Source organism: Harmonia axyridis, chromosome 1, assembly GCF_914767665.1.
Source record: "Harmonia axyridis chromosome 1, icHarAxyr1.1, whole genome shotgun sequence".
NCBI lineage: Eukaryota > Metazoa > Arthropoda > Insecta > Coleoptera > Coccinellidae > Harmonia > Harmonia axyridis.
In genome coordinates, this window is record NC_059501.1 from 29,364,418 (window position 1) to 29,382,402 (window position 17,985).

At 34.7% G+C, this 17,985-nt stretch overlaps 1 protein-coding gene across 1 annotated transcript; it reads left to right on the forward strand.

The window, feature by feature from the left end:
• Positions 1–7,828: 7,828 nt before the first annotated feature.
• LOC123683230 lies at positions 7,829–8,353 on the forward strand. Its single transcript, XM_045622176.1, has 3 exons — positions 7,829–7,900; positions 8,006–8,184; positions 8,245–8,353. The coding sequence occupies exons 1-3, from the start codon at positions 7,829–7,831 to the stop codon at positions 8,351–8,353; spliced, it is 360 nt and encodes a 119-aa protein (XP_045478132.1).
• Positions 8,354–17,985: the final 9,632 nt, after the last annotated feature.

Here is a 17,985-nt window from a genome sequence, read left to right on the forward strand (position 1 = left end):
TAGGTAGTCTGGAATCAAACATGTATGTACAAACCTTCTTTTGGATCGTTGAGTCAATCCTCTCCGCTCTCTCGTTCTCTATATTTTCTCTACTCAGTACTTCTGGGAATTTCCTTTCTGTAAATCTGTACCTTGATCTGACCTGATGTAATATACCTTCTCATTTTTCTCCAACTAGTTTCTTGTTGATATTAAGAATTTCTTTAATGCTTCAGCCAACTCATCTTCTGTTTTAATGATTATGCTTTAGCAAGTCTCCAATAGTCTTCTATGTAGACATGAATTAATCTTTACTGACCTGGATGAGATGGTGGTTTAATAAGTCCCATCGTGTCAGTGTGTGTCAATTCGTTGTTTCTCAGCTCTCATTCTGTCTCTTTAAAGTGTAATTTCTCGATTGTCGATATGATACATACTTCACGTTCTAAGTTTTGGATTGATTTCAAGTTATCGATCTAAATTACCTCTCTACTGATATGACTGCAATCCCAATATTTTCTTGTTGCTCAGATTGTGTTGCATCTGTTTTGTCAGTTGATACTTGTGAACTTTCTTTTTAGGTGAAAAGATGAGATTATATTACTTCTCCCTCCCAATCGCAGATTCCGGTTCTCCCTCCGAACCTAATAACTCGTTATTGGAGTGTGTCTGCGATTGCAAGCACATCTCATCTTCTTCGCTTATCGTTGCTTGACTCTCTAAAACAATCTCATGATTAATCTTATTGTAAACACTTAGGATTTGGAATTGTCCTCTAAAACAATTTCATTATTAACCTCATTATAAACTCTTAGGACCTGTTCTCTAAAACAAATTCATTATTAATCTTATTGTAAACTTTTAGGACTTGGACATCTAAGTAAATATTGAACCCAGAGTCTGCGAGTTTATGTAAGGGAAGTAAATTCTCAGAAATCTCTTTCTCTGCAAATACGTTTTGCAACTTCTTAGTATTCTCATCTATAGAATCTAAATATAAGATTAACTCACCCTTACCATCGATTACAATGACTGCTTTCTCGTTTTATTCGCTCTCTATACTCATATTTTGACATCTCTCAAAGTTTCTCAAAATCAGACAATCATTTACGATATGGTCTGTTGCTACAGAATCTGCAAAGAAGTTAATGATTGGATCAAGTTTACCTGTTTTAGTTTCTCTATGCTTTATACTTCCAACCCTTCTTGCCTTGGAGCGACCCTCTTTGTTGAATCTCTTACTCTCTCTCATTCTTCTCTGGTCTACGTGGCTTCGTTCTTAGTGTTGAGACGTGGCTTGTTCATCCTACCTCTACTCGATCCTCTAAATTGAACGTTTCGTTCATGCCACCATTGTTAATTCAATCCTCTTACTTGATTGTCCCACAACCGAAACAGAGTCACTTACTTACTCTGTTGCACAAATTTGAATCGGTTGACCAGTGTCTCTCTTTGTTACACCGGAAGCATTTTAATTTATGTACCCGTTGAAATTTTGGAGTCTCCTCTTCAATTTCAGACCTCTTCTCAACCTCTAATCTCTCTGATCTCGTCTGAATTACCTTCTTGGTTTGGGGTCTGTCTCCTGGTCAGATCTGCATCTCGTAACTCGGATATGACTGGTAATACAGCCTGATAAAGTGCAGATCTTATCTTTTTGAGCAGTTAGCTTAATCACACCTCGAAAGCTTCATACTCTCATACTATCGAGTCGAATCTTTCACAGAAATCATCGACCGATTCGTATTTCTCCATTTTAATGGAGTACAAGTAAGCTCTTACCTGAAGTGAGAGTGTCGCATTTGACTTGCACTTCCTGGAGAACCTCAAACCTCTACTTACTTCAACAGGGTCTCGGATATTGAAAGTTTTCTTTTAATAATTCTCCTCAATTCTGTTTATGATAATATCTCATACTCAACTACTTCTCTTGGATTTGTTAGCCTCTGAAAAAGTTTGGTTACTCGTACTTGGCTCTATGATGTCCAACAAATCGTTTGTCAAAAAGCTCTGATCATAGACTGTCCATCCAGATCTTAAAATTTGAATTCTGCTCTGCAACATAGATTAATTTTTAAATACCTGGGTTTTCTAATATTCTAGAATTTAACCCCTAAAATTATTCTCTTAACTCCAATCACCTCTGTGAAATGAATTAATTTTTATTAAATACAGCTGGGTTTTCTCAAACTCTTAAATCTCTAAGATTTAATTTCAAAAATATTCTCATAACTCTAATTACCTCTGTAACATGAATAAATTTTTTATATACCTGGGTTTTCTCGCACTCTAATCTCTAATATTCTCTACTCTACTCTACTCTATTGTCGACAATTTCTACTCTCTCAAATCTCTAAATCTCTAATATCTCAAAAGGGGGTTTTGTGTAATGACTAAAATTTCTCTAGCATTTCTCATCTCTCTTACGTATCACTCGTTGATACTGCTCTAGTCAGCTAAAATCAAGGAAATGGGCAATTATTAATTGCATGAAAAACTTACATTGGTTCTGACAATTCTCTCTTTCCTCGTAATGCATGAAACCTATATCTTCTGCACTTACGGAAATGGTGGAATCGCTATGATAATCCACCAATGGTTTTCCTTGATTTCCTTTGGCTGCCATCTATTTCAGGATTTATGAAACAAAATATTTATATTATGTATCTTAAGATTTTTGTGCATTATATGCTCTCTTAGTACATCTACTACCAGGTATAAGATATAAAATTTTGTTTCGTGCTTCTGAATTGCCTCAGACGCACAGCAATCTGATACAATCCGAAACGGAATTATCAAGTTTTCAAATATCACCACCTCATATTTGTAAACCTTACTACAAAAGCGGTATCACGCACTGCAATGAAAACCTGTTGAGTTAGGTATGGCCATTTTACAAATACGGGATGAATACTTGAATCCTATAATATCCCTAGCTTACAAACAAACAACACAGCACAGCAAGCATTGTATGAAAGAAGCCCTGAAATAATAGTTATCACTAATCTTACCATACTGCAGTTTTTGTAGTTTAGTGAAATAAACAATTCCCCAAATTTTTCATCAATATATATAGTCTCAAAATATCTCAATCTCTGGATTATGTTTATGGAATGTGAAACATCCAATTTTACATGCTCCAAGCAATGTATGTAGAATCTTCAAATCTACATGCTCCAATTCTCTAGGTGTGGTATGTAAATTCTATAAAATTATCCAGTCTAAAACAGAAAGTATGTTAGCACAATTTCTAAAGTTTACATAATCTCAGGCTCTGAAAGGTTTAAATAAACACTCTGAAATTTCCTCATGTAAGCCTCTTGAATGATGTATGTACATCTCTCAAATTATGGCTCTGAAAAATACTCTAAATTCACATAATATTACTTTCTCAAATGATGAATGTGAAATCTCTAAATTTACAAACATCTAAATCAATTTGATACAATGAGTATGCAAAATCTACATCTGCATAATCTAAATCTATAAAACATGTGTATATTAAAATATCTCATTTCTCTAATCTGAATCTCTCATTTAAATCTATAAAACTTGTGTATAGCAAAATATCTCGTTTCTCTAATCTGAATCTTAATCATCTAAATCTATAAAACATGTGTATAGCACAATATCTCGTTTCTCTAAACTGAATCTTAATCATCTAAATCTATAAAACATGTGTATAGCAAAATATCTCATTTCTCTAAACTGAATCTTAATCATCTAAATCTATAAAACATGTGTATATTAAAATATCTCGTTTCTCTAAACATCAACTGTCAATAACCGTTAAGAATCAAAGTTGATTCCTTGTCTAATAGATAGGTAAACACATTAACCAAATATAGTATATACTGTATAACAGGAATTCTGTATTTCAGGAATGAATATGAAATAAATCATTTCCATTCACCGAACTAACTAAAATATCTCTAGCCTCATAATTAAGTTGAAATTCAACTTACCTCAATGTTTTTCTCGTTGTTTACACAACATATTTTCAGAATAAGTGTTTACCTTGTTGCGCAGTTTAAAGCGTGCACTGAGCCTATAACCTATTGGATTATATATATTTGGGTTATATAAATACAGAGTATTCACTAATACACATATAATGATATTAATCGTTTATTCTCAAGACAACTAACTCTAGTAAGTCTAAACTCTATCTCAAAAACAAGTACAGTTTATAAGACACAACGGAAGGACTTCAAAACCTAAGGTTATATCGTTGACGTTCGCTCTCGATCATCGAAGATCTATATTCTTGTTTTCTCTCTCGATGGCCCTCGATGGCCTCGCCATGCGCAGACTCGTAGCGCCACCGTACGACCTGACATAATACTATCAAGTGTAGGGTTGGTTGTCTCTCTCGTAATCTGTTCGGATGAAGTAATATTCTAACATTGTCTACATTGACTTCCGATCCTTTCAAATCTCAACACATGTCAATTGTTAATATAATATCAGTTGGATATAATGGAATCATTTGCAACATTATTAATTCCCAATTTCTCTCAATTCTGGTGGTGTTGAATGCATTTAATGCATAATTATAAATGAAATATAGATAATTATATAATAATTTATAATTTATAATAATTAATGATATTTATATATAAATAATTATAAATTTTTTCAAAATTCGAAAAGTACGATTCAAATTTAAATTCTTTAATCGGTCAATTTTGTACAGTCACACCAACTGCCAAGATACAATAAAAAAGTCACTAGGATGTATAATTTGAATTTTTCTTTGAATTTCGAAAATATTTCACAAAACTTGAGAAACTGAGAAAATATCGTTTAATTTTCATTGCAGAAGGCAATTCCAACACTCATATGTTTCACCCATTCTGCAGCTTGTTTCAGAATGTACTATTGAGGTAACATTTTATACACCTTTATCTACTCCTATTGAATTATATATTCATTATTCAACTGCTTTTTAGCAATTCATAGTATCTATTAATAAACAGCGTGAGTTATAATAACTCACTACTATAACTCACTATAATAAATCGGAAAATATTAATCTGTGCTTCTATACTTCTCTTCTTCTATTCGATTGGCTGAAAGGGAATATTCCATTATTGTTATTGAGGGGAGGAATGTCCGAGGGAATGTCACTTTAATAATTTTGACGTTTTCAAATTAAGTTGATATCTAATTATTGTGAATGTTTTGCTGAAAACGATTAATTCAGATAGTGAAGATGAAATATTATATAGGTATATATTTCCAAAAGACGAACAGCTAATGTTACCATACAGATTTATTTACCCGAAAAAAATATAAAGGAGTTTGAAAAAATTTTTAAGATTGGTGTAGCAGTAAGATCATTAAGTCATCGTTTACAGGGAAGTTTTTTTGGTATATTTTAATGCATTTTATAGGCAACTATTAAGGTTTTTCAATAAAGTTCAATGTCTGTACTCTGTATTGGATTCGAGCTAGCCGAAGCTAGTTCGATTGTGATTGGTGACACTAAGTTTCCATCTCTCTTGTACTCGGGATCGAGCACATATGTTTATTTCCCGTTCCTTCTGTCTATATTCTAAGTCTGTATTTTTTCTTAATATTCATTGATATAGTCGTAGATAAAGTATAGTATTCAACTTGCGGTAATGGTCATAACTCACTTGATGAATTACAGCACTCGCCTGCGGCTCGTGCTGCAAACTTCATCTGCGTGAGTTATGCCCTACATTACCGCTCGTTGAATAATATACTATTACTATCTGTTACCTACCAAAGTAACCACAAACCAAACTCTATAGTTGCTGGTCGTGTGAAGGGCATGCACAGAAAAACATTCGGAATTCATAAAATGACGAAGGTCTGGCCGTGGTGGGCTCTTGCCCTATAAGGAATCATTAGAAATTCTTCTAGTTTTGTGGGAAATGAGTAATGAACCGCTAGTTCTCCTACTATACAAGAATCGCGAAAGTTCACAGTTCCTCAAAACTATCTATCCCATCCTAATCAGAACAGCGACAAACCCCGCTCCCTCATACCGAATCGAATTACGAAATTCGCCAGCCGAATCTAATCACGTACAAGCCTCAATCCCGACCGAAATATCCCGCATTTCCATCAGGACACCCCCATATCGTTGTGGCGTGTGTCGAAGGGAGCAGTCGTTACGCAGCTTGTCGCGGCGGCGGCGGCGAGAGAGGGTAGGGGGTTGACAGGACGACGGCGATGCCGCCCCTCGGGCTACGTTCGATACCGGCTGCGCGTGCGCAGTGTTTTCACCGCCCCCGGCCAAGGAATGACGCCGCTGTCGGGAGGCACATTCTCTATTTACGCAGCGGGTTATGGGAGATGCGCCCAATTACAAACGGGGTATTGTTTTCGAAGCGGAGGGTGAAGTTTTGCCCGTTTCTTTATTCTCGACTGCGTTCACGATACGGAGATACTGGAACAATGAACAAATCAAGTATTTGTCGAAACATTTTCGTTCCTGTTGAATTGTATGGAAATTTAAGAGAACCTCTGATATGCTGTCTGGAAGTTTTTGTGTAGTTGTTCCAAGAGAACTGCGACAGGAGGCATTCTAGATGATTCAATATACAAGGTTCCACCAACGTTTTATAGACTTTTCCTTCAACTTCAGGTGGCATTTTGCTCAAATGCCCATTATATTCGAATTTCCAGCCAGGGTTATATTCAGTTATAATATCACAAGAGCATAGACAATATTCGATTATACACCGTTTCACGAGACGTAGTTCGCAAAACATCACGAGAGCGCAGTTCGCGAACTATGTCGAGTGGAGAGGTTCGTATAATCGAAATATATTGTCTATGCTCGAGTGGTATTCATTACGATTATATAGTAATCGTAAAGACCACGTCAAACCGAGGGAGAATGTAGATCAAAGGATAACCCACCTGCTATGACAAAATTCTCATTATAAAAGTCTTACCGTTTTCGAGATATTTTTTTTTTTTGAAAATAATGAATTTTTGCCCCTTCCAATAGTTTTGCCCTTACGGTTAGTACAATTTTACATCTTTCTGGTTAATTTTTTTCAGTAAAATATTGCTGAAGAATGATTTCAACGTTTACATTAAAAACATCCTCCGAAAATTTTAAAGGGGGTCTATGAGAAATATTTTTATTGGAAATTTTGGTAGTGGATTATTTTGTTCATGAAGTTTAGCCCATCGTAGTGGACAAAAATGTACCGAGCTACTGCTGCACATTACACCAATAAATTGTCTATTTCATAGTGTTTTCAAAGAGGTATCACACAAGTCATTTGTTATTCAAAGAAAAAAGATATGGCTGTTTTTATTCAACTGGGTAGGTACGTTTCTGACAAAATCAAGTTTGTCAATTCTGTTAAAAAATCTTCGATGTTGCATTACTTAGTGAACAATAGCAATTGTTTACGTGCGAAAATATTACTCGCATAATTATTCACCTCAACGAAATTCAATTTTGCCGGCAAATTTTGGAAAACATCATGCAGATCCAGATTTTTTTAATGAGATCATTTGGAGCGACGAGTCTTCCTGTACCACTCGAGCTGCGCTCTCGTGATGTTTCGCGAATTTCGTCGAGTGAAGAGGTTCGTATAATCGAAATATATTGTCTATGCTCGAGTGGTATTCGTTACGATTATATAACGAATAATTGCAATAACCATAACCAAAGCACTGCATTTGGATAATTCAATGACATTTCACTGAGCTTGTCGTTTATTTTTTGGCGAACGTCCAGGAAAGTGGAAATGATCACAACATGTCAGGAGGCGAAACACCAAAACGATTATACCACGTCGTCAAGTAGTAAAGTACTTAAGAACCCATATGATGTAAACTGGAGATTGATGGAAAGATGGTGGAACAGGTGAGAGAGTTCACATACTTAGGAGCAGACATCACTAGCGACGGAGATCTAAAGCGGGAAGTAAGAAATCAGACAATGAAAGCGTCGAGGATATCAGGTTGTCTTCAGGATATTGTATGGCGCAATAAATATCTCAACATAAACAGCTAAGTTAGAATATATTAGACAGCCATCCGACCCATCATTACTTATGCTACGGAGACAAGACCAGATACGGCAAGGACAACACAGATGATGAGTACGACAGAGATGAGGATAATAAGGAGAATACATGGAAAGACATTACTGGACAGGGTGAGAAACGAGGAACTAAGGGAACAAAGCGGGATTCAAGACGTGGGAAAGTTTGTGAGGTAGAGGAGAAAATACTGAAATAAGCACATATAGAGAATGTCGGACAACAGACTGGTGAAAGAAGCAAGGCACAACAAACCCACGGGGAAGAGAACCCAGGGAAGACCACCGAAACGTTGGAAAGAATGCTGCACGTCTACGTCGGAAGAGGCTGATTAATTATTAACAGGCAGACGCCTACCTTTATGAACTACCAGCTCATATAAGCAAGAAGAAGAAGTCAAGTAGTATATTCACTTATCAATACGCCGTAACTAAGATGTCTGAAAACATGGTGTATGCACTAGTCAATTTTTGAATGCAATGACATTCGACCAAATTGAGAATATTAGTTTCATTTCGTGTCGGCACCGCAATGTCATACATTAATTAAAACCCAATCCTGGCCAATCGAAAGCGAGGTGTAATCGAGTATGATCGTGCAAAGTTGTGAAACAAAACACAAAACGTTTACTAGAATGAATTCAAATATTTAAAATATAGAGAGAGTTTATTGATGTTCTTACAATTTCAAGAATTGCTCACACAGGTCCCAACTATAATGAAAGATACATAGGTACAAAATGTCACAAAACTCATAAAGAATAAATAAAAATAATCTATCATCAATTGTTAATAGCGCTACCTACAGTTGACATAACGAAACTTAACTTATATTCTCAAAATTGGCAAAACAAAATCTAATCATTCCATTCACCAGGTTTTTAGACATCTTAGCCGTAACTATGGAGAATTTACGGTTTCTATTCATCCATCAGAACATGAGTTGTATAATCACTGATAGAGGATTTGAAGCTCATCTACATACTAAACGTATGTAGATAGAGGGAGCATATATTATGTCATTTTCAGTAAGCAAATTTCGTCCCCAACATGAACTATCAAATTTCAAATGAAGCGCGCGGAAATAAAAACATATCAGTGTTACAATATTGCACTCAATTCGCGAGTTTCTCCACAAAGAACGCACTTCTTATGTCCAACGCACTTCTTATGTCCCATAGTGAATCAACATTTCATATTAACTCGAAATCTATTGAATTAATTTCTAAATATATCAGAAATTCAGAAAACAAACTTCAAACGCGCCAAACGACGTGAAACAACCGATGACACTAGGAGAGCAAAAGTTGCCAGACCTTGGATTTCAGCAGGTAGATACAGAAAATAATAAATATTCTACTTATTATAAATTCGATAATTGGGGAAAATATCGGATTCCAAATATTCAAATTTGCATATTTAATCGGGAATCATTCAAATGAATATATTTCATTCAATATAATTTACATTCATAACGATTTAGTAAAATTGTGGATTTGAAAATATGTCACAATCCGACAACGTGATATAACCATGTTGGAGACATGTGAAAATTGCGTATAATTCCTCTATGTTTATTACTCTATGATTCGAAGTCATTATCATCATTATCCATTCACTATATCTCTCAAATGTGCTAGGGATCGTGAAGCTCCTGAAACAGCCCACCTCAAACTCCTTGGATTTCACATCTAATCAGATTTGAGTGAACTGAGCAAGAGGTAATCAAGAGCAATTTTCGATCTGAGAAGAATTGAACAGATAACTGGCCAACAAGCTACGAAAACGGCGTTTGGAGTTTTCTATTCAGCTCTCTCATACGGTATATTTGGCTGGGGTGCCACGCATTATAATTGAGCACACTTGAATTATGGAATAATTGCTTGGGAAGGTTGTTCTGGTATTGAACGGATCTTTGTAACAAAAGTCAGCTATAAGAATCATTTACATTACTTTCACATCTTTAGATGCCTTTTCTTCTTGCACCAAAAAAGGCATGAAAAAGACAAGAAAATACAAATAATACCAAGCGTAGACTTCCATTACATTATCTCACACACTGTCTTACACTCACTGAAAGGAATGTCGATTACATGTGCATCATATTTTTCAATAAGATACCTAAAGAATAACAAGCTATAGATCCTGGCGCCATAAGATGTAAGATCTAAACGTTAATTGCTCCTTTGTTAGTATTTACTGTTATGGATCGTCTATATTGTTTTAAATTTTGGAATAGAATAAATTTGAAAGTTGATTTAAAATTTGATATTTGGATCCAATAACAATTGGCGCCCAACGTGGGGCACAATATTCTTATAACGGCATTGTTTTGAACACTTCAAATCAAATTGAATATTAATACATAATTATTGAAATCGTATCAGAAACCTATTTTAAAAATGAAAGTTGTAAAACGAAGATTAGAGAAAATGGGGAGCAAGAAAATGCAAGAGGAAATTTGGAAATTGTTGAAGAAAATAGAAATGAACCGAATCTTTTAGATTCAATAAATGCAATGAAAGATTTTGAGGAGGATATGAAAGTTCAATTAATATATCATGCGAAAAATTTGAAGGACAATTTGAAGAAAAAATGGAAGAAAATTAGGAAAATTCAATAATATAACTAAAATGGTTGAGAAACTTGGGGATAGATTGATGGAATTCAACGAAATGTACAAGAAGAATTTCCAACAGAAGGAAAAGAAAAAAGTAAAAGTTTGGAGATTTGTGAAACAAGGGAGAAAATGAAACAAGTCTCATCAGATTGCATGCCAAGCCTAATAAACCTATTATTTTGTGGATTTTGTTGCTGTAGGTTGTTGGTTGTATAAAAATTAAATATGAAGAATTCATTTAATAATTCGAAGAATGAACTGAAGGTCGTAATTAATACTAAAAATTTTGAATATTCAGTTTCATTTCAGATATTTCTAATACATTCCCAAATACATTCTCAATATCGAATTGATGATAAATATTCGATAAATTAATTTCAGTTTCCCACTCCCCATTGTACTTCTCAAATACGTTTTCAGTCTCTTGAGGGTAGAATAAGTTCTATCCGATGAGGCCGTCGATACCTTATAAAATTTTTGAGTAATACAGATATGTTAGGAAATAAATACAGACCCAAAGCCCCCCTAGCTGGGTTAGTGTGTGCTGTGCAGGGATAATAAAGCTCAATCTTAGACTGCTTTTTTCGTGTTGAGAACTTGTTTGTTTTATTTCTCATCGAAACTAACACTTTTAAGTGAATCATTCTGTTTCCGAAATTTCAAATTTTCAAATTAAAATCAAATCATTTTCTCTTTTAAAGGAAGTTAATGTTATTCTAGCTTTATCTAGTAATGCCTTGATCAATCGAAAGCCAAATTAGATTTTATTCTGCAGTCAGGCGGCCACTGGTAATCTTCACGTCAAATCAATCGAATATTGAAATTCAAACAGAAAACACCCAGTACATTATTTCTTTCTGTCTAACACCAACCAATACAATAAGTCCCCATCTACGTACTGTAAACGGTTCTTATTTGAACATCCCAAGATTCAACATCAACATTAAGCTAATTGAAAATAATAAGCCGAGCTCGTCGAGAAATCCTCTCCACGGGCAACACCCGAAGATAATCGAAATCACTTAGCACAAGCAAGCTGCTCATCCGTCTCGAGAAGCATCGAATTAGCAACAGCGAAAACGGGAGAGCGATCCCGATCCTCTTTGAGCGGCTCAGACTGAACAACAGAGGGAGGGAACACAGGTCCATAGGTGCATCATGTTAATTGAATGCTAAGAACACTCTAAGTGAATCAGCCAACGGTTGGTTGATCAAAGGTGATAATTTCATCCGGCCATCAGGACCAGAAGGCCATACGTGACGCGATCTAACAGCGAGAGCGTGTTACAGCGGTCACATGATATTTCAATTATGAGATATCGATCGGGGGGAATACAACAACTTTGAAAGTGCTCTTTGTTTATTGTTCTCCAGGTGGATGAAGTTAGAGCTTAAAGGGCTTTGTGCATAATGTTTTTGTATATATCGGTAACTATGTACAAAAAATGGTTAAACGGGAAATCACATAAATCTAAAAAAATCGAAGGAATACTAACTTGGTGTTAGAAGCTTTTGAGCTATTGGTTGTAAGGTAACCATTGAATAATATTTTTCGATATTCTGTTCTACGATTCTAATAATGCCATTAACATGTAGTTTTGCAGAAAGTATAAAATTGATATTTCGTACAGGGTGTTCAGGCAGTAGGAGACTTTTTCTAAGGTATGAATAATCAATAAAGTATAAAAAAATGAGTAACTTTTTTCTTACGACGCCCCCATGCTATGATATGTGCCTTCAAATGCCAGGTACAGACTGACCCTAGCACTCAATGATCACAAACATTTTTTTGCTTGATGATTTCGTCGAAATTCTTCGATTTGTGTATTTTATCATTGATTCTGCAGAAAAAAGATGAACTGGTGCAACATCGAAAAAATGCATCGTTTTCGAGTTATAAGCATTTTCATGATTTGATATCATCATCATCATTTATTCTCCCATCAATTCAATTTACTTGGCGTGTGAGAAATATACAAATAGTTCACAAAATAGAAATAATTAAGAACATATATAAATAGACATAAAATATTAAAATTTACACATAAAAAAGGTAAAGACCAGTTGACACAACGTATACTAATTCAAACTTAATGTCCCAGAATTCTTCAAAACCATATGCATCATTCTGTATCAATGCGCCTTTATCCTCTTCAAAAATATATATCTTGAAAGCATCTGTCAAGTCAAATTATTTCTTCATGAATATAGAAAGCTATTCATTGATATGGTTACTGAATTTGCTCGTCCTGTGTTCATTCATCTGAGAATTTAAGTGACCAAATAATTACAGATTTCATTAGGATTCATTCTAATGTTCTTCAATAAAAAATTATTATGATTGTTAATTAATGAAACTTTAATTTTTTTTACAATTGACCATCATTATCAGTAGTAGACTGAGTTGAACGATAACTGAGAATTGCTCAGAGGTAACTCTCACTGTGAACTTTCCGTCTGGGTTTACTTGTGAATCTCACAACAAAAACTAAAACTGAGAAATTGCTCAGAGGTAAACCTCACTCTGGACAACCCGTCCGGGTTTACTTATCAATCTCCCATCGATAATTGAAAATTCATTTGTCTTAACATTTCTGAGAGGTAGAAGCTACATATTTTTAGATGATCAATATTATTGGACTCCTGTCCGGGTCTTACACGTATCATTGTTAAAAAATTGCGCAGAGGTATAACCTCACTATAGGACTCCCGCCTGGGTCTTCTACATGACAATTTTATACAATCACTATCCCCTAGTAATGAAAACTTATTTTAATCAGTGTAAAATTACTCGGAGCTATCAGACTCCCCCGGGTCATCTTCTTATCAATTTTATAAAATTTTTACTCATTAAAGAATTTTAAGTAACTTGGTTAACATGTCAATTGGAATGAACATAACATTACAATTATGACATAAATAATAATTTCAGTGGAACAATAATAGAACATAACTCCACTAAACATGGAAACTAACATTTCCACTTCATTGTGATACATCTCCATGATTTTCATGGAGCATCCTGCTGGGTCAGTTCTTCTAGCCTTTCACATGATCTTGAACTTCTTGAAGTTTTCCATTCAAAATCTCAGCACAGAATGGATCGCTTTTCTGATAATATTTCATTGACTATTAAGTACCTGTACAGGTACCTAACACAGAGCCAGTATTTTTTTCGCGCATGGGTAAATTTCTACTTCCATTCCTGAAAAATTTATTTCGGGCTCGGTTTTACAAAGTATTTTATTTCAAGGATTTCTAAGTAACGTTTTGAATTCAACGCAACCATTGGTAATTTTCAATTGATTTTATTAAGTCGTGCCCATACTCTAAAAACGAACTAAACTGTAACTGTAGTTTCTTTTCTTTCGAAAGTAATCATGTATACGGAAGGCCGGACAAAATCGAATTTGTAGACGGACTGGGCCGCCGCCAGGAACGGCAAACCGGATATTTCGCCAGGGCACCAAATTTTAGAGGCGCAATCGGTTAATAAATCAAGAGATATTTTTCGACACTAAAATATTTTCTTAGTGAAAATACCACTCTTTGTAGTAAAATAATAAAATTACTAAGAGCCAATTTTGTTTAGATCGAATAGGCGCTCTCAACTCATGAAAATACAAATAGCTGCTAAAATGCAATACGATTTCATATCCATATGAAATTGAAAAGATGCCTAAGGAGAATAACAAAGGCTTCTTCAAAGAAAATCCGTATTAATGATGCAAAGCAGGGCGGCGAAATTTTATTTTGCTGGGGCGCCAAAATATCTGGCGGCGGCGCTATAGATGAATTCGTCCACAGTGAGTCCAGCGTTATCGCTTGAAACCATTCCCAGCTCAAAATGATCGAAATGATCCAGCGGAAGACGAAAGCTTAAAAAAAAGAAAATCAAACAATAAATAAATCAATAAATAACTGAAATATATAATGCCAATCTGTGTTAAAACCATTTCGGTCAGATGATTGGATGCTTTAATTCAGTTCTCATCAATGAAAAATGACAACGAACCCCATCTCAAGACAATAGGTTTAAATCTTTGAAATACTTTCGACAGGTTAATACCTGGAAGAACTCGAGGAACCCAGGTTTCCACAAACAATTACCGGCACATTAAAACAAGCCGGGCAAAAAGCGATGATCACTTCACAATTTCGATGCTCATTAAAATTTAGAGCGTTTATTATCTGTTTTCGAAAGATTATTAAAGTTAGAATAAACGACGATGGGCTTCTTAATTACTTGATTTATGTAACGACCCGACCGCAATACCGGCCCATCGTATTTTACCTGTCTAATATGCAGTTAAAGCAAAATAAGTGAAATTTATGGCCTTGTCATAAATCAATGGACACACTTGCTAAGGATCGCCGTATCATAAATGCGTGGTCGCTTGTCATTTACCGCAATAACTTGGACTGCACAATTGAGTTAAGATTAGTAGATTATTTTCCACGGTCTGAAAAGTCCATTTCAGAAGATGAAATATGAACTCAACACTAATTGCTGAGCCATCCCATTATTATTTCCATTTTTCCATTGACGAAATCGTTGTGGGCACGAAAATTATGGTGTGATGGTTCTACTAGGGAAAATTTATTGGAAATTGTTGTTGTAAGTTGTACAGGGCACACCTACTACTGACCTTAATATATGGAAATGAGGTCCTGTTACCATCTTTGTAGGGTATTGGTGGGATGAAGAACCTAAAAACAATATTGTTTTAAAATCTCTTCATGCGGAATTATGGATTCAGGACTTGGCTTGATTTTCAAGCTATTTGACATGAGCTTGACTTGATTTCAAGTCAGGTAGTAGTTTGTCAATCTCAAGTCAAGTATTTATTCATTAAGTACATACTTGAATCAAATCAAAATACTTGATTTTTAACAGTTCTATTGTGTAGTGTCACATTATAAAAATGAAAAGGAATCTTGGCAACCTTGCGAAGAACACTTTCATTTATTAAACTTATTGTATAAAAGAAACGAAAATATCAACTTTTTTGAAATAGAATCACAAATTAAATCACTATAAATCATAACAAAATAAAAAATAATAAAAAAAGTTTCTTTATTAAGAAACCTCCAGGCTTTGTTTGATTTCATAATTTTCCATCCAGGATCTAAGACACATGAGGCATCTCATAGATTTGTCGCCTAACCTATTGTGGGTTTTCGTTACTGTAAGAGCAGCTCTGGAAAATTGTCTTTCAACAGGAGCTGAAGATGCTGGCGTTGATGAAAAAGCCATTTTCGCTAAGTTTGGAGAGATATTTCTGAAAATACTAAAATCTACCAACATATTTCATAGAAATGTGAGAAAACTACTAATAAAGTGTATGAATGTAGTAGAATGCTTCAGTCTCTCGGCGCTCGAGGAATCCCCTTATTTAGTCTGAGCACGCACGAAATTGCAGAAATATATGTCGTGCGACGCGTGCATATCAAGCTCAAGTAATATCAAGTAGCTTGATATTGGGTCAAGCAATAAATATCTAAAATCAAGTCAATCAAGCTCAAGTATGTAATTTTTCACGAGCTTGATTTTCAAGTCAAGTAGTTGGTTAAAAAGTCAAGCTACTTGGCTTGTTGAATCCCTATGCGGAATAAATAGGTACATATTCATAGCAGATTTATATTAATTTTTGTAACAACGTTGTAAACAAATCTTTTATAGTTCAGGGTTTTCCGATAAGAGGTTACATTCTGCCCGATATCTGGGCAGCTGTCATTGTTGAAGCTACCATCTTTTGACATTTGAAAAGTAAAACTACGCCATCACTAAATATAAAACTAAACTAAACTAGCTAAAAACTAAAGAACTTTTTGGTCGTCGAAAAGCACCTTCTCGACCGACAATAGTAAAACTGTTGGAAAAATTTGAGCGGTTTGGACAAGTTAGTGATGTGAAGAATCAAAACCGTGTACTTTGCTCAAAAATATCTGAAAATATTGCTGGTATATGGGAAATAGGAATTAACCATTCCACAAACGAGATTGCACTGTATTTTTCATGAAGGCCTTTGAGTTCAGTTACCACAAGAACTCAAGCTAGTCAATCACCAACAACGCCGGATTTTCATCGAAAAATCATGTTCAGTGATGCAGCCTAGTTTCACCTCGGAGGCTACGTTAATGAACAGAATTGTCGCATTTGGAGCTTGGAAAATCCAAGAATGATTGTTGAAAGCTTCTCCATCTGTAACGGTCACTGTGTTTGAGCTGGTGTTGTGATATGGACCTTACTTATTCGAAAATGAGACTGGTGAAACTATTACGTTAAACGGATTGCGATACCGAGCTATAATTAATGTTTTTTTATATCCAGAATTGAAAGATATTGATGTGAATGACAAAAATTTCCAACAAGAAGGCGCTTCGTGCCACACAAGCAACGAAACGATCGCAGTTTTGCAAGAAAAGTGTTCTGGCCGTGTTATTTCTTGAACAAGTGATCACAATTAGCCACCGAGATATAGTGATTTAAAACCTAAATTTTTTTTTTAGATCACGTGAAAGATAAGGTCTATGTCAATGCTCCACAATCCATTCAACACCTTAAATAAAGATGAAATTCTTGAAGATCTCTAGGACATACAGGGGCAAATGTACGAATTAGTCGTAAGAAATTTCATGAAAAGGATATGGATTTGCCGGCCATTTGGCTGATACCGTTTTCCATCATTAATGGCATACCTTACTTTCTGTTCAATCATTTACCAGTCTCTATAAGAAGTAGAAATATGTACTACTTCAAGAAATTAGTTAAGAATCTGTTACTGAATAAATGTTACTACTCAGTAAGAGAATATTTAGAGGACAATGACTTTAAACTATACGAGTAACAGTCAATTGCAAATATTGTTTAGTTTAATCTTTTTGAATTTTCTTTCTTTTGCTTTATTATGACCTGTCCTATACTTGTTTGTCTTGAAGGATCAATAAATGTTATTATTATTATTATTATTATTAGTCTTCACAATGGAATAAACATCCATTGATTTCTCTTGAAATATACTCTATTTTTTTCAATATCAAAATGAAACCATAGTGCATAGTGCCACACCCATCGACAGAGAATTTATATTTATATAAGACAAATTCTTATAGATTGAAAGGGAATTAAATCAAACAATTGTGTTGCTCTGAAAACAAAGACTATAAGAATACAATTACATTGTTCACCTAACTAGCAAACATACCTGAAAACAAAGAAACGACAATTAAAGTTTCTTTTCCAAACAATTCCCTTTCTATATGATTTCGAAATGAAAGATCTAAAAAATATTGTTTGCTAAGTTGCCTAGTAACAATATTTGTCATTGGATATTCTATCCAATAA